The sequence below is a fragment of the Arvicanthis niloticus genome, chromosome 5 (genome assembly GCF_011762505.2).
Source record: "Arvicanthis niloticus isolate mArvNil1 chromosome 5, mArvNil1.pat.X, whole genome shotgun sequence".
NCBI lineage: Eukaryota > Metazoa > Chordata > Mammalia > Rodentia > Muridae > Arvicanthis > Arvicanthis niloticus.
The window spans coordinates 32,857,170-32,882,045 of record NC_047662.1 but is presented as its reverse complement, the minus strand read 5'-3'; the positions used below and the strand labels follow the sequence as shown (position 1 = coordinate 32,882,045).

At 37.8% G+C, this 24,876-nt stretch overlaps 1 protein-coding gene and 2 pseudogenes across 2 annotated transcripts in view; 1 reads left to right on the top strand and 2 right to left on the bottom strand.

The window, feature by feature from the left end:
* Scmh1 (Scm polycomb group protein homolog 1) overlaps positions 1-24,876 on the top strand; it is a 119,257-nt gene that overhangs the window by 15,964 nt on the left and 78,417 nt on the right. The window contains exons 2-4 of one of the 2 annotated variants that reach the window (XM_034502548.2): positions 18,515-18,644; positions 22,591-22,653; positions 23,077-23,100. In XM_034502548.2, the coding sequence (XP_034358439.1) occupies positions 18,632-18,644; positions 22,591-22,653; positions 23,077-23,100 (100 nt within the window). In that variant the 5' untranslated portion in view covers positions 18,515-18,631. Of the gene's footprint in view, positions 1-18,514; positions 18,645-22,590; positions 22,654-23,076; positions 23,101-24,876 lie in introns of those variants that run through there. The other variant, XM_076934281.1, reaches the window with a different exon arrangement.
* On the bottom strand, positions 8,663-8,989 carry LOC117708650 (transcription initiation factor IIA subunit 2 pseudogene; annotated as a pseudogene).
* LOC117708649 (small ribosomal subunit protein eS7 pseudogene) lies at positions 9,718-10,301 on the bottom strand (annotated as a pseudogene).

Here is a 24,876-nt window from a genome sequence, read left to right as displayed (position 1 = left end):
TTACTAAGATACAAGATATTATAACCAGGAAACTGAGTGGAAAGTACAAAGTATCTGTGCAGTTTCCCATAAATCTAAAACTGTTCAAATAAAGGATTAGATACTATTTACTTGAAATTTAATTAAAACATATTTCTTCATAATGATATGCCAAATGGTTGACTCATTTTATGGGTCTGACAGACTTCAGTCTATATAGATAGACTTACATGCCAGAGTATGTGCTAACTGGATGTCATATACATTTTCTCATATCTGTGTCATACATGTAGGTGTCAAAAATGTGCCAAGTGCAGGTCAACAGAAAGCATTCAGACAAATGTAAACAATTCTTACTATATAATATTGTTTCTTCATTGAAAACACAGTGCCACTATTTGGCAGAATATGTCCTCAGATTGGCTTGTGAACAAAAATTGTTTCATATATAGTTTTTTATTTGGTTCGTGTAGTACTTAAAAATGTTTTATAACCTTTATATATCAACATGAGTTGCGTAGTTATGATTTTGTCTGTATGAAAAGTATGGGATAAACTTAAAAGACCTATAATTACTTTCAAAAACAAAACCTTTTCAGGGGCTAAGGAGATGCTCAGTAGGTAAAATGGTTGCTGTGTAAGCATGAGGACCTGAGTTTAGGTTCACCACACCCATAGGAAAAGCTGGGTGTGGTGGTACACACTTGTAATCCAGGTCCTGGGAAGCAGAGACTGAGGACTCCAGGAGCTTGCCCAGGTCTAGACCAATTGATAAGCTCCAGGTTCATTGAGAGATCCTTTGTGAAAAAATACAGTGGAGCACCAAAGAGTAAGGTGTTTGACATCTACCTTTGGCTTGTGCACATATAGGTGCACACATTCTAATTCACATGTGCACACACATGCATATAACCACACATCTCAGTAGTTTGTAGTTCTACTAAAAGTATTTTTCATTATCAGTTATAATTCTATAATGAAAACCACTCATAGAAAAAAATTTTAAATTATTTTAAAGATTTTTTATTTATTACATTGTATGTGAGTACACTGTCTCTGTCTTCAGACACACCAGAAGAGGGCATCGGATCCCCATTACAGATGGTTGTGAGCCACTATGTGGTTGCTGAGAATTGAACTCAGGGCCTCTGGAAGAGCAGACAGTGCTCTTAACCACTGATCCATCTCTCTAGTCCCACTCATAAAAATCTTATCTTTCAGGGTATATTCTGTAAATATTATTTAATGACCTCAGATGTCTTCTTGCTGTAGAAAACTTAGAAACTGTTGCTAAACAAATATCTGTAGAACTAGAAATTATCTTATTTCTTGTTCAAGAACCCATTCATCAAATCCTTCAGCTCTGAATTCTCAGATTTCCTCAACACCTGCAGCTGAGTTAAAGCAGTTTTAACTAATGACAAAGCAGTTATGCAGAGCAGGGGCAAATCCAGCTGTTGAGCCAATGGGCAGGGTTGTTTCTTGGTCGACCTTGATGCTTAGTTGTTACACTAACACCTTGAGAACTACCAGTTGAATTGTTGAAATGTTTTATCTTTGCTTTTCTACCTTTATTTTATTTCACTTGTTTAATTTAAAACAAGACAGGGACTGTATAACTTAGTGGTAGGACATTTGTTTAGTGTGTGTGAGGCCCTAAGTTTGATTTCTAGAATGAATGAATGAATGAGTGAAATGAATGAATGATTGAAATAATAAAAACAACAGTTTCTACTATAACAGTTTGGATAAGTTTATTTTGAAATGTAAATGTAAAATAATTGGCTTCATTTTATTTATTAGCATGCATTTATTTTACACATTGGTGTTCAATGTGATATTTCAATACTGCAAACAGTATATAACCAAATTTAGCCTGCTTTTTGTCTAGATAGTCCCCTTCCTTTCCTCTATAATCAAGACTACCATTTTTCCTTTTTCTCTTACTTTTTAATCTCCCACATATGAGAGAGAACATGTGGTACTTGTCTTTCTGTGCATGTTTTACCTTACTAAATATTATCTGGTTTTATCTATCTTTGCTGCAGATAACAGGATTTCATATTTCATTGCTTAAAAATATCTATCTATATCCTCTCTCTCTCTCTCTCTCTCTCTCTCTCTCTCACACACACACACACACACACACACACACACACACACACACACACACACACGGATGGATAAATAAAGACACTGTCCAGTTGGATTCTCTGTTGCTGTGACTAATCAGAAGCAACTTAGGGGAGGAAAGGGTTTATTTCACTTTATAGGTTATATATAGCCCATCTTTTAGGGAAATAAGGGCAGGAGCTCAAGAGTGGAACTTGAAAGTAATACTCAAACAGAGAGACCGTGGAAGAATTTTGCTTACTGGCTAGCTTGCTTTCTTACACAATCCAAGACCACAAGCCCAAGGGTAGCATCACCCATCCTGGGCTGGGCCCTTGACATTAACCATCAGTCAAGAAACACCCCCCGCCCCCAACTTTTCTGCAGACCAAATCTGAGAGAGCCAATTCCTTAGTGAAACTTCCCTGTAGAATTGACAAAAACTCGTCAGCGCAGACACCATATTGTCTTGACTCATTCATCTGATGGGTACCTAGCTTGATTCTCTGTATATGCTCTTGTGAATAGTACTTCAGTGAACATAGACATGGAAGTATCTCTGTGGTATGGTATGCTAATCAAATTTCTTTGAAATGTATATTTAGAGTTGGGACAGATGTCTGATATAGTAGATTGACTTTTTAAAATGTATACATTGATTGTACAGAATAGTGCATTGGTTATGACATTTCATGTATGCACATCATTTCCTTAGATAATTTCCATCCCCATTATATATACCCTTTCTCTTTATGCAGGCCCCTCCCTCTGCCCAAATAGTCCCATGCAGACTTTCATGTCTTACCTTTTAAAACTCTAGATTCTGTGTATGAGAGAAAATATAGCTTATTTCACTTAGCATGATGAGAGTTTCAGGCCAACCAGGGTAGTTGAGACATAGTGAGATTCTGTTTCCAAAAAAAAAAAAAAAAAAAAAAAAGCTAGATCCTCCTCTCTCAACTTCAAATGAATTAAAAACCTTAATGTAAGCCCTGAAACTTTGAAATTGTTAGAGGAAAGAAATACAGAAAACATTTCAAGATATTGGCTACCATGTCTGTCAACATAGGAATGGATAAGAAAATGTGATATTTTATAAATAATGAAAATTTTCATCTGTAAAGAATAAGGATGTTGCCTTTTGACTACACTCATTTATAACCCATAATGGTTATACTTATTTATGTTCCCACCAACAGTGTGCAGAGTTCTTTTTTCTCCATACTGTTCGTGTGTGTGTGTATGTACCCACATGCATGCACATGCCGTAAGTTTGTGTAGTCAGAAGATAACTTCAAATGTTGTTTCTCAGGAGCTGTCCATCCTCCTTTTTTTTTGTTTTGTTTTGTTTTTGTTTCTGTGACAGCATCTTTCCCAAATAAAATTCCAAATCTCTTCTAATTATTTGAATTTGGCATGAACCACTGGATATGGCTCATCCTGAGACAGAGTTGACTCTGTGAAGCCTAGAAGGCAGGTTACCTGCTTCCAAGATACAATGATAGGGCAGTCACAGGAGAAAGTTCCATCAAAACAGGGAGATTTTTTAATTTATTCTTTGGGAATTTTACATCATGTAGCCCAATCCCATACTCATTTCCATGCCCTTCCATATCCTCCCTCCATCCTTGTAACCCCTCCCACCAGCAAAGGAAAATAAAAATTAAAGAAACTCACCAAACCCTCTGGGCATGACCCCAGGACCTTGAGAATAAAAATTATAACTGGTCTAGAATAAGTTCAGAATTCTGTAGGAGACTTATTCAATTCTAAGATAAGAGAATAGTATTTTGTGGTTAAATCACATCTTCTGAGCTGCTAAAATAACCCTTAATCCTTCCATCCCAAGATCTCATTGGCCTATGACTCTGTATCTGTGATCTGCCTTTGGAAACCATATACCTTTATAGTGCTCTATTTCTGCCTCTTTGGTCCAGTCTGAAGACATTTCTGCTGCTGTGAAGTTCTCAGAATCTTGTCAGGCTTTCTGTGTGATGTACTGGTATCCAAGCCATCTGATAAGAGACTGTGTACTTTTCCTATGTAATGTGGCCCTGGCTTTTGCTAAGGTGCTTGATTGACTCACACTAATGATTGTCTAGCTTCATTTCTTACTTTGTTTTCAGTGTGCGATCTCTAGATGAACAGAGACTTTTCCAAGTCATCAATTAATGGTTCCTTTTTCTTACTGATTCCTTGATTTGTCTTCTACATTTTACTTTAAGCATCAAGAAGACTCCAGGCCCTTTCACGCTTTAATTAGTAATATGAGATAAGCATCCCAGGTAATCATTTTTAATTTCTAGAAAAAAACTAGCTGCCAAATACAATTCAAAGTTTTCTGCCACTTTATTATAACAGAAATTTCTCAAAGATGTCTAATACTTGTATTTTATTTCCTTCCAAGATCCTACCAGAAATATCTTTAGTACTCACATTTTATAACCATGTGTCCCATCAAGTCAAGGTGTTTTTTTTTTTTTTTTTAATTGATGACCTTAAACCTCTTTCAGCTTCTTCTTTTAACTCAATTCCAGGGTTAAGTCCTCATTTTAAACTGTTTGTTAGAGCAGCATTCCATTTTAGGTACAAAGACCATTATTAGTTTTATAGGGCTGTCAGAGCAAATACACAGGCCTGTCTACAGCTTGATATCAAACATCAGCTTTGGAGCATGATACACTCTAGAGCTGTTACTGAGTCTAGCAGCCCAAGAAGGGCAAATAGGAGTGTTGTCTCAAGGCGGTGAGCACCACGGAGCTGTGTGTTAACAGGGCTTTCAGCCTTCCAAGTCCTATGATGACAGGCAGGTGCCACTGTACCTGGCTCCTTTGTCTATCTTCACGAGGACCTATAGGTTTTGTACTTTAAAAAACCAATCTTTTTAGTACTAACATCAATGTTGAAGATCTCAGACTACTATGTAAAAATGGTTTTGCATTAAGAAGACTTATCCATGGCACGACTGGTGAGAGGAAGGAAGCTCTAGTAATGTGACATGTTAGTTGCCAGGACTGTCATTTCAATTTATTTTACTTGCATTGAGCACATTAATAAATTGCCACAGTGGTAATATGAAAGTAATGAACTTTCTAGAGGCCAGCTGGGGCACAGAGTGCTAACAGGGACCTTCAGGGCAGCTGCCATTGTTGTGCACAGTTGAGTTAAACTGTGTAAGGTTTCTGTTTTATTCCCTTTGAAACATATACTTTGCAAAACGCAAATACTGTTTTAGTGTTATGTGCTTCCTAACTTGATAAGAGTGTACTTTAATTTTACTTAGTTTTAAATTTTATTTTAAAAATTTAACTTGTGTGTGTGTGTATGTGTGAGAGAATTATAATGTGATTTAAATGTTTTAAGTATGAACCAGCTATAAATGTTGTATAGAAGAGGAATTGTTTACCAAGGGAAAAGAGTCAGGAAGGCTGGAAGAGAGGGCTTTCACCGTTTTTTCAGTTAAATCCTAAAGAATGAGTTGTAAGTTAGCAAAATGTGTTCGTTGTGTGGCGGATGAGTCAAAGCATGCTCTCAGGCAAGTGTCCGTTCTCTCCTTCAACTCTGCTCTAGCCTGAAGACCCTGGCACTGTTGATGTCCTTCAGTAAGCCTTATGGTGGCAGCTTCAGTAAAACATTCAAACTTTTTAATGTACTCATTGTCCTTGTCATAGGCTCACTGCATGTCTCCACATAATGAACGACATTAACAAGAGAAAAGCACTCATTTAACTCACATAAGTTTTACCATGACTGACACCTGAGCCTTTGTAAGGACATGATACTCATTTGTTTGTGTATTTTTATGCCAGGTTTTGTGAAGTAGTCAGGGAGAAATAGAATTAAGCAAAGGGGATGAAGTATAATGGGCATAACTTAGGGGCTTCAGCAATTAGGGCCAGACAGTCTGTTGAGAGTTTTCCTGGTGTCTGTGCCTTTGATTACTTACCTCCTGGTGTAGGAGGTTACTTTTACTCTGAGGGTCTTAGGACTTGTGTTGAGGCAAAGTGAAAAAAAATCTTCCTCAGTTTTTATGACCAGCTCTGAGGAAGAGAATGGGAATGTGAGAGTGGCTTCTGCTGCTTTCTCCTAGTCATTCACCTTACAATATTTATGGAGCCAGGTGATGGCGACACATGCCTTTAATCCCAGTACTCAGAAGGCAGAAGCAGGAGGAGTTCAAAGCCAGGTTGGTTTACAGACCAAGTTCTAGGATAGCCAGGCCTACACAAAGAAACCCTAGGAATCTAAATCTTAGGATAGAATAAAGAAGTAATTTCAGGCAGGAATCTAAATCTTAGGCTAGAACAAAGAAGTAGGCTTCAGGCATGAAAATGACTTTGGATTAGGACAGGGAAATAGGCTCAGATATTTTGGTCATCCTGCTAAGCCCTTAGAAACAGTGATCATGGGAGTGATCACAGTACATTGTTTATTGTCTTGCTTGTTCTTTGACTATTTGTGTTTGTTGTCTTGCTTGTTCCTTGACTATTTGCATCTATAGTATTGCTAGTTCCTAAACCTAGAACTGACCTTAATACTTGCATGTAATTAAAATAGTATAAAAGCAAAAGGGAGGGATGGGACAGGGGTTCTTGGTGGGGAGATGGGGAAAGGGGATAACATCTGAAATGTAAATACATAAAATATCCAATAAAAAACAAAAAAAATTTTTTTTTGAATCTTGGTACTGAAATGATGGTACTTTGTGTAGAACACTTTTAGCTGGTCTGTTGGTGATGTCTCACTGAGAATGGGTATTTTAAATTCTAGTCTTTGCCTTTCCCCCTTTAAAGAACTTTTAAGATGAATAAAAACAACACTGCACAATTTGGACCTAGTAGCCTCAAGTCCAACTCTGCAGCTGTAACTTTCATGCACAGAGTGGGGTGTTAACGTGGAGTTTAGAATCTTAGCTCTTCCCATCCTCTCTCAGGAAAACTAGACCTTTCAGTGTATCCAGCGGTAGACAGGGGTGTAGGCTGTTTGGTGATTTGTTTACTATGTTCAGAGAGAAGCTCAGCTTTGAATGATTTTCCCCCGAAAAGCTCTGCGTATGTTTTATAGTACAAAAATTCTTTCAAGTTTCTGGCTCTTTGGTGACACTCTTCTCTTTTTCCAGTGCTATAAGTAGCTGTATAGTGTATTTTTAAAATCTTTTGTTATTTGAATGCATGGTTTTTAAATGGCTTTTAATCAGCTAGAATTTGCCTTGGTGTCGATAAGTTGTGCAAACTATATTCAGAAGTCTTTGTAAAGCTGAATTATAATCATTATGTTACTCAATCCCTTCCATCTTGAAGGTACCTTTAAACAGTAATCCTGTCAAGTTACAGTGACTTACAGATAAATATTAAGGTGTTCAGCTTATTTTTGTTTAATTTTAGGTTTTCTGTTGCATTAATTAGCTAAACTGCTTTGTGCTACCAACAAGTCACATGTGGGCACCTGCCCAAGAGCTATCTGGATTTGTGAATCACACACACACACACACACACACACACACACAGAGAGAGAGAGAGAGAGAGAGAGAGAGAGAGAGAGAGAGAGAGAGAGAGAGAGAGAGAGATAGATTTGGAGGGCCAGATGTAATTCAAAACATTAGAACCAGTCTTCAACAGTTTTCATTGATTATTTTTCTCTCAGAAATCTATTCATGGGTTCTAATTAAAAATCCTTCCAAGAAAAAATTTAAAAAATTCAGTTGTGACTACTGTGTTCTTTCTTTCCTGATTTTTAAAAAATTTGTACTATTTTTCCCAGTTATTAGGGTACTTTCATTTAACTCATAAATACTGTTTCCTCTGTGCTAGGCATATTACAGATGGTTGAAATCTAGGGCTGAATATCAAAGGTAAGGCCGTGTTGGGAGAGACACATAAAATAGATGTAGAAAATATTTAATGGTGATAATTACTATGTAAATAACTAAAGAATAATATAATAGAGAAGATTTGAATTACAACTTTTGAGTGAGATGTCAGGGAAGGTTTCTCTGTGGGGCTTACATTTAAAGCCAGGGAGGCCTAGAAAATAAAAAGTTAGCCAAGTGAATAGAAGAATGAAACATTCCAGTACTGCAAAGATCCTTGGCCTCTCTCTCGATAGACGCTGGAGCGTGGAGTGAATGGCGAGAGCAGGTAGCTCAGGGCCAGATCACATTGTACTGTATAGGCCATGGGACGGAGCTTTGAAAGATTTTAAGTGAGAGTGATATGATCAAACTTACATTAATATATAATCCAGACAGGATTCTATGAAATAGTCAATACTGAGAACCTCTCATATGCAAAAGATTGCATTTTCTACTAAGTAAGTATTCTGTCTTTACCGTATTGCCATATCAACTGCAAAGATTGTTTTGCTGCTTCCTTTCAGATCTGGATGCCTTTAATTACTTTTTCATCCCTAATTGCCCTAGATAGACTTGAGCAGAGTCAGCCCTTACGGTGGGTTCCACACAGGAGCACTCTGTACTTCCTGCATCCTTTAAAAAAAAAAAAAGGACTATGTTTCTTTTCAAAAAGCGATGAAAATAACAGAAGGTGGCATAAAAAAAGCCACATTTCTCTACTCATTCCACAGTATTGGAGCCAGTATTTCTACTATCACAGACTATGATTTTCACTTTATCCACTTTTATAAGTTGTCAGTTCTCTGAATTCAACATCATTCAATACAAAAGTCCAATCATTATTGCAGAACCTGTATGTATTTAGAGAGCCCCTGAAATTGACTCTGTTCTTGACTGTCTGAGCCAATGCTTAATTTATAGCTTTGTCAAACTGAAGTAGAACTTGAAGGGCAAGCTTGGGGGTGATCTGTTGACTGTATGAGCTCATCAAGGCTCTCTTGAAGACTGTTCCCCAAAGTTGTTATTTCTGTATAACTGATAAGCCATGGCTTAAAGGAAGCAATGCCTTTTTCTTCAGGCATGCAGTTATGTCCTGAGGGAAGGCACTTCCACCATGGTGGTAGCAGAGTCAAATAGGGAGCCGGCTTCGAACTGCGAAGACCACAGCTCTCGTAAATGATATTCATTTTTTAAAACAAGTTCTTTTTTAAAAAATAATTTATTTATTTTATGTATATAAGTACACCATTGCTCTCTTTAGACACACCAGAAGAGGGCATTGGACCCCATTGCAGATGGTCATGAGCCACCATGTGGTTGCTGGGAATTGAACTCAGGACCTCTGGAAGAAGTCAGTGCTCTTAACTACTGAGCCATCTCTCCAGCCCCATTAATGATATTCTTTGTCAAGTGTCTTAGTATGAAAGTGTTAAAGCTTGTTAAATGCTTTTTAAACATCAATTAAGGTTTTGTTTTTTTTTTTTTCAAAAATTTTTCCTTTTTAAAATCTTTTTCTGTTTATGGCATACATTGCATTGTTTGGTTCTCATATGGTGAACCATCTTTGCATTCTGGAAATAATTTTTTTCTGATATTTGTATGTAATAATCCTTAGGCCGTGTGGCTAAATTTTGTTTGCTAGTGTTTTGTTAATGAGTTTCTATTAATAAGTGTATGGTCTGTTACCTGTTTTTGAATTAAAATATTGGAATACAACCATGCCCATTATTTTTTTTTTCTATGAATGATACTTTACTCAGTCATTTTCCTTATAACTAAAACTCTGGGAAATCAAAATTAACATCCTTGCCTGTGAGCTTCTTGTATACTCCAGAAAAGTTTCGACCTTGTGCTCCATGTTGTTCTGCTGTGCTTTGTCTAAGTGAAGTTTTATGAGCCAGCTGCCATCCAGTTTCACACGGATCCTCTTATCCACAATTTTACTTGGGAAGACCAAGTCCTCAAGGGTGGCGTCCTGCACGGCTCTCAGGGTGCGGCTTTTAGAGTGCTTTTACTTATTTTTCATACGGCTTTTCTGGGTTGGTTTGGGCAGAATCCTCCTCTGAGCAATGAAGATTGCATGCTTCACCCTAAACTTTTTCTCCAATTCATGAACTAGCAGGACTTGGATTTTCTGGAAAGATTTCAGCTGAGGAACTGGTACAAAAATTATGATAGCATTCTGACCACCACCAAGTTTGATTTCCTTGGCCGCGGTGATGTTGAGTTTCCACAGCTGCGCCTTGAGTTCTGAGTTCATCTCCAGCTAGAGCAGCGCCTGAGAGATGCCAGACTCGAACTCGTCCGGCTTCTCACCACTGGGCTTCACAATCCTGGTGCTCGGGCTGAACATGGCTTCGTTCTTATGGGGTGCCAGTTTAGAAAGAGGCACAGCTCTTGCGAAAACAGCTCCTATCCGCGTGGTGGAAGAGCCTTATAATTTCTGTGCTGCTTGTGGCTGCTTTCATACTACAATAGAAGAACTGAAGTGTTTCAGCAGATACTACATGGCTCATCAAACTAAAAATATTAACCTTTTAAAAAGATTTTTAAATTTTTATTTTATTTCTATGCATATTTTTCTGGCATATAAGTGTACCATGTATGGGCAAAAGTCCTTGAAGACCAGAAGAGGACTTCAGATCCCCTGGAATTGGCATTCGGGAAGGTTGAATACTAAACCCAGGGTCTCTGCAAAAGCAGCCAGTGTTCTTAACTACTGAGCCATTTCTCCAGACCCCACTAACATTTTACAGGAAAGCTTCGTCACTGTCTCAACTGGTTCTACCCTGCCCATGACTCTGTTTTTCATGTTGATTTGGCATAGATGCATTGTTAAATTGAATAGTCTTGGCCATCGAAAATTTTAGGATGGTTGGCCTTTTTTAAAAAATAAATTATTATCCTAATTCCTGTTGTTATTGTGGGCAAACATATGATTTTAGTCATAAAAAACTATTTTTAAACAGAATTAATATTTAGAGTCCATAAAACTAAGGGAAGAATCCTAGAAACTGAAATCCTAACAAAAGTGTTGCTCTTGGGAAGGTCTGTCTGGATACCCAGTTTGATGACTTCCTGTGATTAGGAATCTAAGTCTCCACAAGTCTCTTTTAATCTACATTACTTCACTTTTCTGTTTTCTCTCTGTACATGTTTTTGCTTCCAGATTCTTCACAGCTTTATAAGGAAGAATAATTTCCTATTTGGTATAGCTGATGGTACTATGCAAAAGTCTGTATACATAGTATGAATATAGTCTTATCCTCTGTTTAGCTGTGTATGAATGTTTTGTGTTACAAAAACATATGGAATAAAGAAAATTACCCCTTCTTGCCAGCTTATTCTATAGCTTTAGCAAAACCTATGGACAAACTACATAGCTCTTTATAGTTTGAAAAGTACTTTCCACATAATTATCTCCTACAGTCTTCATATTTTATCCTTCATACATAATTTCATAAAGTGAATTGTATTTATTAACCCTGTGTTATGACAGTTGTGGGTTAAGAGATTTCATTAGAATCATACAACTCTTAGTTGCAAGGCTTCATCACAGATAGTTTTACCTCTAAATTTTACTGTTCCCAATACTTTGCAAATCATATTCAACATGATTGAGTAAATATTTTTCCAGTTTAATTGACACTAGAAAACATACATATAAAATCTATAAAAAGCATTAGAACTTTTTTGTAGTTGTAAGATATCACCAAAAAAATCAAATAGGAACAGAAAATACTTGATTAAAAAAATAACATAATCTATAGGATGATATTGAAATCTCTATAAATAGCATCTTAGTATTTGATGCAAATTAATCTGTTGGTGTCTCCAAGATACAGTTCATTTCTTAATAAAAATACTTAGCTCTTCAGTACTATGCATACTATGTAAAGCAAAATGGGCTCCTATTCTCCACTATTTTTTCTTAAAAAAAAAAAAAAAACCCACTACATACCAAGTTCTATTGTGGTAGATAAAGGGTATACAGTTGAGCTGTGCCCTGCTGCTGTTACTTCTGAGACTCTCACAGGACCAAAGGGACCTAAGATAAAGTGTGTAAAATGCCAGTAAATGAGAGATAAATAAGCAGGAAGCAAAGGTGCTACTGCTGTTTTCTTCCCCTTTGTCACATTTCAGTAAGCCATCTGAGAGAGCTGGTATTGTGTGTGTACATATATAATATGCATAAGTAGTATGCATAGATGTTCTCAGTATCCTCAAAAAATTGATTGTGAGTTGAAAATCATTAGTCAAAGATATATTTAAGTACATCTGGCCTACAAAACATAGTTTCACCTAGCCTACTTGAGATACACATAGAGCACTATATTTAACCAACAGTGATGTTCAACCTAAGTTTCAATTGTGTTATCTGTTAAATACTATACTGTGAGTGAAAGAATGGTACATTGGGTACTGTGGTGGTTTGAGTGAGAAGGGCTCCATAGGTTCAAATATTTGATACTTGGTCCCAGTTGGTAGAAATATTTGGGAAGGGTTTAGAGGTGTGGCCTTGTTAGAGGAAGTGTGTCAACTGGGTGTGGGCTTTGAGTGTCTCTGTGTCTTAATTGTATCTTAAGATCAGAGCTCTCAGCTATTGCTCCAGTGCCCTGCCTGCTTGCCTGCTGCTAAATTTCTCACTTATGATGGTTATGGACTAATTCTCTGAAACTGGAAGCCCCAAATAAATTCTTTCTTCTATAACTTGGGTCATAATGTTTTATCATAGTAACAGAAAAGTAACTAAGTATACTTTGCATTATTATAAAACTGAAAAGTCTTAAGTCAACCCACAACAAATCACAAATCTGTACACACACACATATAACTTCAAGTTGTACAGTATTGCTTATAGTTAAAACTAGGACTTAGATTTTGAGTATCAAATTTGGAAAGGACTTTAAAAGGTGTAAGTCTAGTCCCTTTTGAAGTGGAAACTTAAGGATTCTTTGGAAAGTCTGTTGTGTCAGATGGTGTTTTTCTGGGGCAAACATGTGAAGGAACATTTCACTGGAGTGGACACAGGTAAAAGGCTCAGGCAGACTCGTGAAGGACACAGGTGAAAGGATGTTCTGCTAAAGCAAGCACGTGAAAGGACAGCTGTTGAGGGATTCTGTGCTGACGACGACATGCATGCATTAGTCCGCATTACACTGAGTAGTTGAGCTCCAGTTGTTAGGACGGCATAGAGAGAAAACAGAAATTTCTGGTAGTATGCTGTGGCTTCTTCAGGCTGGCAGAGTGATGTCAGCTGAGACAGACTCACCTGCTGAGGCAAGACCCATGGAGGACATTTAAGTTTGGAGGGAGTATAAGTAGGACTCAATGAATTCTAATGGAGGCTTGCCTGGGCTTGGCTTGGTTGCATAACTAAATGCTTCTTGGTCTCCTATCTTCACTGATCTTTAATTTGCTGAGAGAGGCACAGCTGAGAACTGTTCCTGTTGGCCGTGGTACTCCTGCTGACTACTGTGGATTTGACTGAGGCCTAGCTATTCCTGTTAGGTGGTACTACCACTGCTGCTATCCTGACACTACAGAACTGGACTGCTGGTGTATCCGTGAAGTGTTTGCAAGTGGATTGAGCTGCTGCTGCTGACCTGTGAACTGAACTGCTGATTTCCTGACAACACAGATGGGATTTGCTCAAAAGAACCATTTCTAAACAGGTCTACTTGCCCCATATCCTTTCTTTCCCACTACCTGTGATGAGTAGTGGGCTAGAAGGGAGGTTAAAGCGTTTAAGATCCATTATTAAAAGTAGACTTTGAAAAAAATTAAAGTTACACTTTCTTGTTTCTAATGACTTAAAATCTTGACCAAAAGATTATCTTACTTCTGCTTCTGAATCCTCTGTAAGGCCAAGTTCATCCTTTCCTTTGCAATGAGCTTATCTCATTTTTGGATACCTTTGACTGCCAGCATTTCTAAGTAATGTGCTCACATCTTCCTATCTGTAACTTTCACTCTCTAGTTGGCAGTTTTTCCCCTAAGTGATTATTGAACAAGAAAAGGAAACCTCATCATTCCTCGTCATAAGAGGCCTCCAGATATTTACAAACAGGTTGTATATTTCTCACAAGCCCTTTCCTTCCTAGCCATCCATAGTTTCACACCTCAGGCTGGAGAGATGTCTCAGGGTTAAAAACCACAGGCTGATTTCCAGAGGACCCAGATACTATTTCCAGCATCAACAAAATGGCTCATAACCATCTAGGACTCCAGTTTCAGAGGAACCAATGCCATCTTCTGGCTTCTGTAGATACCATCCATGCATACATGTAGTACATGGATGGGTATGCATGTGGCCAGAGCATCTATAAACATATAGATTTTAAAAATCTTTAAAAAATACCTTTCTCTCGTTGCTTTGAAATGAGATTATGTAACTGTAGCACATTCAGGGTTACAGATCTAGATTTGAACATAAGGGCCTATTTCTAATGTATTATGACTGACATAGAGTTGAGCACATGGGACTGTCATTTCCTTTATTCTAAATACTAACAAGGTTGAGCTTAGTGATACTCTAAATTGGAGATACTTCAGGAAATTGACTATTTGAAGCTAGCTTGGACTGCATAGTAAGACTTCATCTCAGCAGACAGAAAGCTAACTGGGGGGAGGAGATGGTGTTGGTGGAACATTACTTCGTGACATCAGGTCCATGTTTGTATTCCTGGAAATACAACATGGTAATGTTGGACCCACTAAACTTCTGTTCAAGAAGCACAAGCCAGAAGCATTCTAAAGAACATCAGCATCTCTTTGCTGTGGTTCACACAGAAGCCATTAGAAAAATTAAGCAATATATATATTGAAGTCTAGGCACATTCATAGGACAAAGGGCATTATTACCTTTCAGTATTTCCACGAGCCCTCCATTTCTAACTGACTTTGGTTGTTGAAGAAAATGTTGAAATTCTCTAGAATTCTTTCTTCTTTTTGTATGTACACACAGAGATGCAAGACTTGTTACAAAGCAAGAGGTGGAAATCTTATTTGCTCATCGGCTCTGTAGAGGAAGCAGGATTGCCTGGTTTGCTGCCCTTCCTTCCCCTAGAGCACATCCCAGAGGAATATTAATCTCACTCTTGGCTCTAAATGAAGTATATGAATTAAGAGGCTCTAGAGGCAGACAGTTGGCTGAGAAGCATTGAGAATACCAGCTAATGGAAGTGGCTCATCAGTTGTATGCCCCACACCAGTTCCCCGCCTATTTCCAACAGGTGTTTCCAGCGCTTACATTCTGAGTTCCGTATATACTGGCATGGAATCATGTTTCATCCCAAGCCAAAGGGGTCTTCAGAAGTATATTTGATGCATCTTTGTTTTTAGCTTTATTTTCTAGGGGAACATCCCTTCTTTCCTATTTCTTTGGTCCACTTCCTTCCTCAACCCTTTACATTTGTATGTACATTCAAGCCTATTGTCCTTTTATATTTTTCAAACTTTATTAGCATTTGAAACATGGTACCTATGAGCATTCTACATTTAATCTAGTATTCAGAATGAGGTAATAATAAGCCTGTTAAAAGCATTCAAAGGTTTCCTTGTGTCATTTTTGTTGGGGTAGGACAGCACAGAGATGGGAAATACTATAGTTAAACATGGAGGAATACTGGAGCTTTAACTCAGTGGTCAAGAGCACTTACTACTTTTACAGAGGACCTAAATTTGGCCCCCAGTACTTATATCAGCTCCAGAGGGTCCAATACCCTCTTCTGACCTCCACAGGTACCCACACACATATTCATAACACAAACAGAGACGTACTAAATCAATAAAAATAAAAAACCAGGCCTGGAGAGATGACTCAGTGGTTAAGAGCACATACTATTTAGTTTTGGAGAGGGCCCAAGTTTACTTCCCAGAACCCATGTTGGGTGGCTCAAACCTGCCTGTAATTCCAGCTCCAGGGAATATGATGGGTTCTGGTCACTGTAGGCGTTTGCACTCATATGAACGTACCCCTCCCCCTCACATAATTGAAAATAAACATTAAATAAACAAATAAATGGGTTAAGTGCTACTTCTTATGATAAGATTTTTAAAATAAAAAATTAAAATTAAGTTTTTTTTAAAAGAAAACTATTGTTTTAGTTAAAATGATTTTTTCTAATGAAAGAAAGTTAATTGACCTCTTTTGGTATCATTTCCTTAGTAGTAAAAGAATATAGTAATATTGTGCCATATGGTGAATACTCAACAAGATAGTATCTGTTAGTGAAATGTTTAGTATCCTATCTGGCATATCTTGGACACTTTAGTGATAGCGATATAATGCTAAGAATTAATAGTAACATATGTTACAGTTTACAGCTGATTTTTTTTATAGTATTATATGCTGAATTTATCAAAGTTTTCCTGGCTTCCAGGGTGGTTAGAGTGATTTTTTTTTTTTATTTATAAAGAATGTTTCCATATCCCTGTTGATAGTTCAGCCACATATCTTTCTATTAAAAATTTACAGAAATACATGAAAGTGTAGTAGAACATGAAAATAATCCTAGCACTTGATAGAAAGTGGATTGTGAATTCAAGGCAAGCCTGGGCTGCATATCAAGTTTGAGGTTATATAATAGTGAAACTTTTATCACAGAGAACATGATTAAATATGTTCATTGATGTTATTTATATTCATAATACTCTGAATTTGGAAACAATGTTTATGACCCTCAACAAAAGAAGGGATAAAGAAAATGTATTACATGTATATTGTGAAATATCACTCCTCCTTTAAAAATAATAAAATCATGAAACTTGTAGGTAAATGGATAAAATTTGAAAAAAATCATCCCTAGTGAGGTGACCCAGACCCCAAAAAGGACAAATATCATCAGTCCCTAGCTCAGCCATCATCAGAGTACCTTACTCCTGCAGCCTATCAGAACAAATACAGAGATCCATAGCCAGATAGTATGCAGAGATGGAGAGGCCTTTCATTCGGCCCTTTGTCAGATGTCCTCATCAAATCCTGAATCTGAAGGCACAGGAAACACTGTGGAAGAGAAGGATGAAACAACATAAGAGCCAGAGGAGATGGTGCACACCAAGGAAACAAGGCCTTCTAAATCACTATTATGGATGCGTGTATGAACTCACAGAGACTGAGGCAACATGCCCAGGAAGAGATTGCCAACAGAAAACGAACTCATTTACATCTTTGGAGGTTCATTTTCTCCCAGTGTCATGTCAGGGCTTTTCTTTTTAAATTCTGTCCTTTAAACATTTATAGGGGCAAGGAGAACCTCTATAAAGTCTCAGAGACTTGGGATGTGAGAGGCTCCCAGGACTTAGTGGGGGTGACCTTAGCCGAAATGACCAATGGTGGGGAGATGGAACCTGAAGAAACCACCTCCAGTAGATAGACAGGGCCCCTGGTGGAGAGATGGGGTCACCAACCTACCTTCAAACTTTTGACCTAGAATTGTTCCTATCTAAGGGAAATACAGGGGAAAAAATGGAACAGAGATTGAAGGAAAGGCCATCCAGTGATAGGCCCAACTTGGAATCCATCCCATGGGGAGATACCAAAACCTGACACTGTATTATTGATACTATGCTATGCTTGCAGACAGTAGCCTAGCTTGGATGTTGTCTGAGAGGCTCTACCAGCAGCTGACTGAGACAGATGCAGATACTTACAGCCAACCATTGAAATAAAGTCAGGGACCCCTATGTAAGAGTTGGGGGAAGGATTGATGGAGCTGAAGGGGATGGCAACCCCATAGGAAGAACAACAATGTCAACTAACCTAGAGCCCTAGGATCTCACAGGGACTAAGTCACCAATCAAAGAGCATACATGGGTTGGTCCATGGACCCCAGCACATCTGTAGCAGAGAATTGCCTTGAGTGGCCTCAGTGGGAGAGAATGCTCCTAATCCTGTAGATACTTGATGACCCAGAAAAGGGGGATGCTTGGGTGGGGCTGATGAGGTGAGGTTGAGTAGGTGGGGGAACACAATCTCAGGCAAAGGGGAAGGGAATAGGCTGAAGAACTCTTGGAGGGGAGACAGGGAGGGGTGACAACATTTGGAATATAAATAAATAAATGTTAAAAAACCAAACCAAACAAAAAACTTTTTTAAAAATATCAAAATCTTTATATCTTATATATCAGCAATTTCCAATACAGGGGCTGCTCCCTATCACTGATTTCATTTTATAGTAAATACCACCTTATAAAAACCTATGTCCAAATATGTTCAAATTGTGGGGTTAAGGTTTCAAAATATGTATGGTAGAGTTTAATTCATAATCTTTATTAGTAGGTTTTTGTGACTTTTGGATTTTCTGGCTTTATTTGGTTAGTTGGAAGCTATTTTTATTTTTCAACAGAGAAGCAAATATAAAAATATTTGTATTTATTTCTATGAGTGTAAAGAGTTCAGTTGTACCTGTTGTACTTGTTATAAGATACCTTCTAATTCTGCGATCTTCTTAATAGCAAAAAAATAGGTATTGAAATACATTTTTCTTAATAGTGTAGCCCAGTGTTAGTACTTAGGTTTCACCATGGGATTTTAACTGTCCTCTTTCTCTCCACTCCCTTTCTTTACAGATGGAGAGATTAATAACACAGAGAAACTAACTTGTCAGAGGTCAGAGCAAGGTATAGGTGGATCCAGGAATAAGTCCCAAGCTTCATCACTCCTTGCTTAGTTTTAGTCCATTGACTATGCAGCCTAGTGGTAAGTATTCACTCATGCCATCTTACGAAGAATTAAGGAGACCTAACAAAGATTGAGTTTAAGACATTTCTTGTTACTGATTAACTTTATTATCCTTTTTGTCTTAGAGTTTTACTGCTGTGAAGAGATACCATGACCAAGGCAGCTCTTATAAAGGAAAACATTTAGTTGGGGCTGGCTTATAGTTCAGATTTAGTTCATTATCATCATGATGGGAAGCATGGCAGGATGCAGGCAGATATAGTGCTGGAGGAGCCCAGGGTTCTACATCTTGATCTGCAAGCAGCAGAAGGAAATTGTATATGTCTAGGGATAGCTTGAGCTCCCACAGTGACACACTTCCAAAAAGGCACCTCCCAGTAGTGCTACTTCCTGTGGCCAAGCATTCAAACATATGAGTCTCTGGGGGCCAAACCTATTCAAACCACCACACTTTTCCATTTAGTTTATTTTTAAATTTGGTGTATACATCTACATGCATGTAGTTTTGTGCAAATGAGTGCAGGTACCTATAGAAGTCAGAAGAGGGCACTGGATCCCCTGAAGCTGAAATTATAGGAGTTACAATCACCTGACATGGGCATTGGGAACCAGACTCTGGCTTCTACAAGGTTCATCTGACTTTTCTACTTGCTCATTTTAGGGTATGACTAATCACAGGGCAAGTTTCATTATCTAAAAGTTTCTGACATGTACCTCCTTGCAATGAATATTCTTTAAGACACCTCAAATAAGGGTCTAGAAAAATGGCTCAGCAGTTAAGAGCACTTGCTGCTCCTCCAAAGAACTGGAGTTTGAATCCCAAACCCATGACATGTGACTCTCAGCCACCTGTAACTTTAGATCCAGGGATCTGATGCCCTCTTTTTTATTGTTGTTAATTTATTTATTCATTTTACATCCCAATCACAGAATGCCCCTCTCCTCACAGTCCTACCCTCACACTCTCCCTCTTCCCATTCTCCCCTTTTCTTCAGAGAAGGGGAGCCCCCCACCATGGGTACCAAACTACCCTGGCACATTTGATGCCCTCCTTTGACCTTCATAGGCACTCACATACACTTGTGTACAGACACCAAACACATGTAGACACATGCATACACACGTACACATATGTACCACATATTTGTGGAACCCCACATGAGCAAGCACACACACATACATCTGAATAAATAGTAAAACAAATCTTTAATAAAAGATTCCTCTAATATAAAAAAATGTTTTTTAAATCCTTGGTGAGCACACCATAAGCTGGGGAAAGAGTTTTTATCTGCTTTATTCTGTGCTCTTAATATTTAGAGCAGTGATTACTAATTAGCAGTTGATCACTCTCTGTTGAATGAATAGACCCACATAAGCACGTTTGCAGATGTTATTTTTATTTTTCTTATTCTTTGACAACTTCATCTATGTATACAATTAATTTTAGTCTTTTTACCCCCGTTTCCCTTGCATGTTTCCTCTCCCCCTTCTACTTTCATGTCTTCTGTCCTTGCCTGAGCATAAGTAGGAGGTTATTTACTGTAGTCTTGGCAACTTACCATGGAAGAAAATGACACTTCTTTCACTAGCAGCTATCAACTGGCAATGGTCCCTTAGGTAAAGGGTGAGGCCTCATGAACCTGTTCTCCATCCATGATGAAATGTTGGCTGGCCCAGTCTTGGCTGGTTTTGTTAAATAACCACAGCTGCTAGGGTTGATCAGTACACTGGCTGTGTTGTATTCTTAAGACTTTTTTCACAGCATACCTCCGCATCTGCTGGCTCTTACCTTCGTTCTGCCCCCTCTTCCATAATGTTCCCTGAGTCTTGGAAGGAGTGATGTAAATATCCTATTTAGAGTAGTAGAACATAGTTGCTTATTCTTGGCACGCTGACCATTTTTGAATCTCTGCATTAGCTGCTTCCAGCACCAGTTAGAAGCTTCTCTGACAAAAGTTGAGAACAATACCAATCTGTGCGTGTAAACACTAGTAGTTAGAAGGCAATTTGACAACTTGTCCATTTAGCAAAGAAGACTTGTAAGTTTTCCTTTAGAGACTATGACTCTCCCCAGTCATGAACTCTTCGGTAGGTTTACAGCACCATGCATGGGTTGCCTTCTGTGGATGTGCCTCAAGTCAGAAAGCTACTGCATGACTATCTTGGTAGGTCACTACTGTACCTTGAAGGGCTCAGAGCTGGGTAAGACTTGTTTCCCTCAGCAGCCTGCATGGCACCTTCTGACACATTGAGAGCTAGCCAGCAGGAAGGAAGGCTCCAGATCAGTTCCAGCTTGAGTCCTCTGTGTTCTGTAACTGTGTGGTTACATTTACAGGATTTTCCCATCAAATTCTGATGGGCATCCAAGAACAGTGGCAAAACTTTGTATTTGTTGTTCTAAGAAGTTTAGAAGTCTACTGACCAAGTAGGGAGGTATCCCACTAAGTATTATTTCTATTTATATGTGGATAACTTTTTTGTAGAATGTTATTGTTTATTATCTTTCCATGCTCTTGCCAAAACCAATCTTTACTGCATCCTAATTCTCACCTTTAAAAAGATACTGATAATACCTGATATGATATATATGAAACAATTTGCATTGGCCTAGTACATGGGTATAGTAGAAGTTAGTTTAATGTGAATTTAGATTAATACACAAATGCCTAAGCCCTCCTTTATTTAGATATGTGCCCTATCTTCTTCCCAAGCAAGTTAACAGTATTTGGTCATTAGATAATGAATTGAGGATAGACTTGCCAAAGGTAGGGCTTTCTGTGTATCAGGGTATGGAAAGCTAGCCCGTCTGAGTATTTTTGTATGTTGACAGAGTACTATGTCAGTACTATGTCAGGTCCCACAGCATACTGGATAAGACCCTGCTAGCTTGTTTTTTTGAAAAGGGTGGTGGGGGAAGTTTGTTTCCTCTGGCTGTCTGTCTCAGGTTTTGGTTCAAGTCTGGATCCTCTCTCTGGAACTCCTGGGATGCTTCTGTAGTGGTTTCCTGGAAGACAGCCATACTAATCAGTGGGGTGGCTTTGGCAGCCTACTTGCTGCAGGAACAGTCAAGGTCCATTTGTAGACATTTGCTGGTGTGTACAGAAAACACCCTCTGTCAGTGAGTAAGGGAGTTAGCAGTACCATCTTAAAGCTGGAACACAGCAACCCTAGTTACTCTTCTGTCAACTATATCTTCTATCCATCCACTGTGCAGATGCAGCTTCTAATCTGCCATCTTACCTGGGAGTTCTTAATTTGAACTTCCAAGTAATCATAGGAAACTGATCTTGTTTTCTCATTTCCATACAGTTTAGAAAACCAGCCCAAAGAATGGTACTATCCACATTTGTTGGTGATGATGGAGAGTCTTTTCACTCTAACCTAATCTAAAAACTAAAAAGATATTCCTACGAATTTTAGATCTAGTCAAATTGACAATAATAACCATCAAAAGGCTATCTCCCACCAACTCACAATCCAAATATATCACTTTAAGCCTGTCCTGTAGGCTTATGGAAATCTGATAAGGCAGAATGCATTTAGTCCAACTTAAAAAAAATCCCCTAGTCTCGAGCAGATCTAAGGTGTAAATGCAGTCTTTTCTAAGACTCATGCAGTCTCTTAACTGTGAACACCTATAAGCAGCTTCCATACTTCCAACATACAGAATAAACACTTTCATTCCAAAAGGAGGGGATGGGAGCGTACCAGCGAAAGAGCCAACTAAGACAGGCCTGAAGCCAGGGAAGACACTGAATCCTGTAACACTGGCCTTTTTCTTTTATTATATAGAAAAGCTGAACCTTTTCAAACAAAACCTTTTTCTCTATTTGTATTATTTCATTAGAATGAAATCTCTGAGGTGCATTTCTTTATTAGGAACTACTAATGCATGGTGTCACAAGTACTGAATCTTATATTTTCTTTCCTCATGATATATCCTTATCTCTTTCTGTAACAATAGACTGGAATGATGTGAAAAAACATAAGTATGGTCACTTGTCAGAGTCTGCATCTCAGTATCAAGGTAAGAAAATACTAGTTAGCATGAAAAATTGTATTCAATGTCTCTCACCAAAAAGTTGTTCTTAGAAGTCTGTATTTACAACTAATTGACTCTTTAAATCAAAAGCATATATTATCATGTTAGAGGTGTCTGTCAAAAGAAATCTATTTTCTTTTGATCTGGAAACCTAGATTTGAGTATAAATAATCACAAATTAGTGTTACTGCTCTAGGCACAGTTGCTTGGCCTCTTCATTTTCATTCTGTTCATTTAGGCTTAAAAGGAAGGCAAAATCAAATGTTATACTTCAGTTATTAATAAGCTCTTTAAAAATGAAATAGTTATACTGGATAAACTTTTAAGTCCCTTTTTTATACCTTTCTATTATTCTGTTACAGTCTGTTACTTAATGACCTATGGTTTAATATTTGTTTTCTTTAATAGAACCTGTTTGCATCCTGGAGCTAGGTAAGATATTTTTCTTTTTCTGTTAAATAAGGGGACTTACTAGGCCAGGGATTTGATTGTAAGTAGTTTTAATCCACTAAGAAAAGAGCTCCATGTGTCTTTGTTTCATAATCCAGGAATCACTGTTTGCCTAATTGGCATGTAATTAACTTGGGTGTCATATCAAGTCCTACTCATCAGGAGACTACAGACCAAAATAACAAAAGGGGAAGGAGTATGGTTAATCATATAGAGTACAGGTAAGACAGGAAACCAAACCAAACTGGAAGTAACTCCTTGATCTACCAAGTTCACACTAAAGCAAACATCCATTGTTCATTATATATTTAATGTGATTTTCTAAAGGAAATTATTAATAGGATATTAATAGGAACATAATGGTATCTTCCACTTATAAACTACAGAAAAACACAAATGCATCTGTTTAAGTAACAAGTCAGACTGGTACTGCATTTAGTTTTTACTTTGGATAGTATATTATAGGACTAAGATTTGAGGAATAAAACTAATGCTTATGGTTTTCAGTCAGCTTTTAAGGTCTCTACCTAAACACCAGTCAGTTCTTAGGGTTTTGTGATGTCCTTTGTAGCACATGATATTTGTTCAAGTATTTTGATACCTTTTTTACTGTAATTCCATGTGTTCAGCAGTATTATAGTTATTATACACTCTCTTCTTCTTGTCTTTTTATAAGATATTTCTGTCAATCCTGATACAGAAAAAAGCAAAACAGAAGAGTAGAGGAGGAGTCCAACAGAATTTCTAGGCTGTTGAGAGCTGGCTCTGCCATGTAGTCACTTTGTGACTCTGGTCCTTAGTTCTCACATTAGTTAAATAGGAATAATAACCTATCTTGTCCATGTCACAGGACTGGAAGATCATATGACCTAATGAATGTGAAAACATAAACCTTGCCTATTCCTTTGCACTGGAGAATTATAATGTTTTCATTCTTCTCAGCAGCTGAGCTTACACATTAAGTACAATCTGACATTCTTTGAAATGAAGCATTATGAATGTGAGCTGATCAAATGAATGAAGTGAAATGATGAAGGGCAAAGTACCTGGGATTTGGTAAACAAATAATAGACATTACTTCATCCTTTAGAGTTTTCCTCCAGCTTTTATGGCACGAATGTGTAAGTGGGAAAACCATGAGCATGGAGTCGAACAGGCTTGGTTCAATTCCTGTTCTCTACTCCAAGCAAATTAATCTTTATGACATAATTTCTCATCTTTAAAATGAACATGAAACAGAGATGCTGAGCTAATCTAACATCATCAGGCAAAGGGGCACAGTTGTAGCTGCTGCTGATTAGCTGTTGCTAATTTGACTCATGGTAACAGTTGTAGCTCACTGCACTGCCTTGGGCATGTTGTAAACAGTGTGTTTACAGGACCTTTGTTACTCATTTTACATGAAGGATATCAGTTGGCAAGGGAGTTTATAATTTGAAAGTACAGTTTTCCTTATAAGAGTAATTCAGGTGTATTCTCCAATATACATTAAGGCTTTGTGATCTATTTTTCCTGTGAGAATTGAGAGCCAGCGACTTCCAAAGACTTCATTCTGAAAAAGACCCTAAAATAATCTGCTTAGGAGGGCTGGGATATAACTCACTGATGATGTGTTTGCCTGGCATGTTCAAAACCCTGGATTTGATAATAAGAGTAATAATTATTTGCTTTGATGTAGCATTTCAAAATTTGACACTTCAGATTGCTTATTGAATATCTCAAGTACCTCAATGGTTAGGAATTTAATTGCCTCTTCAG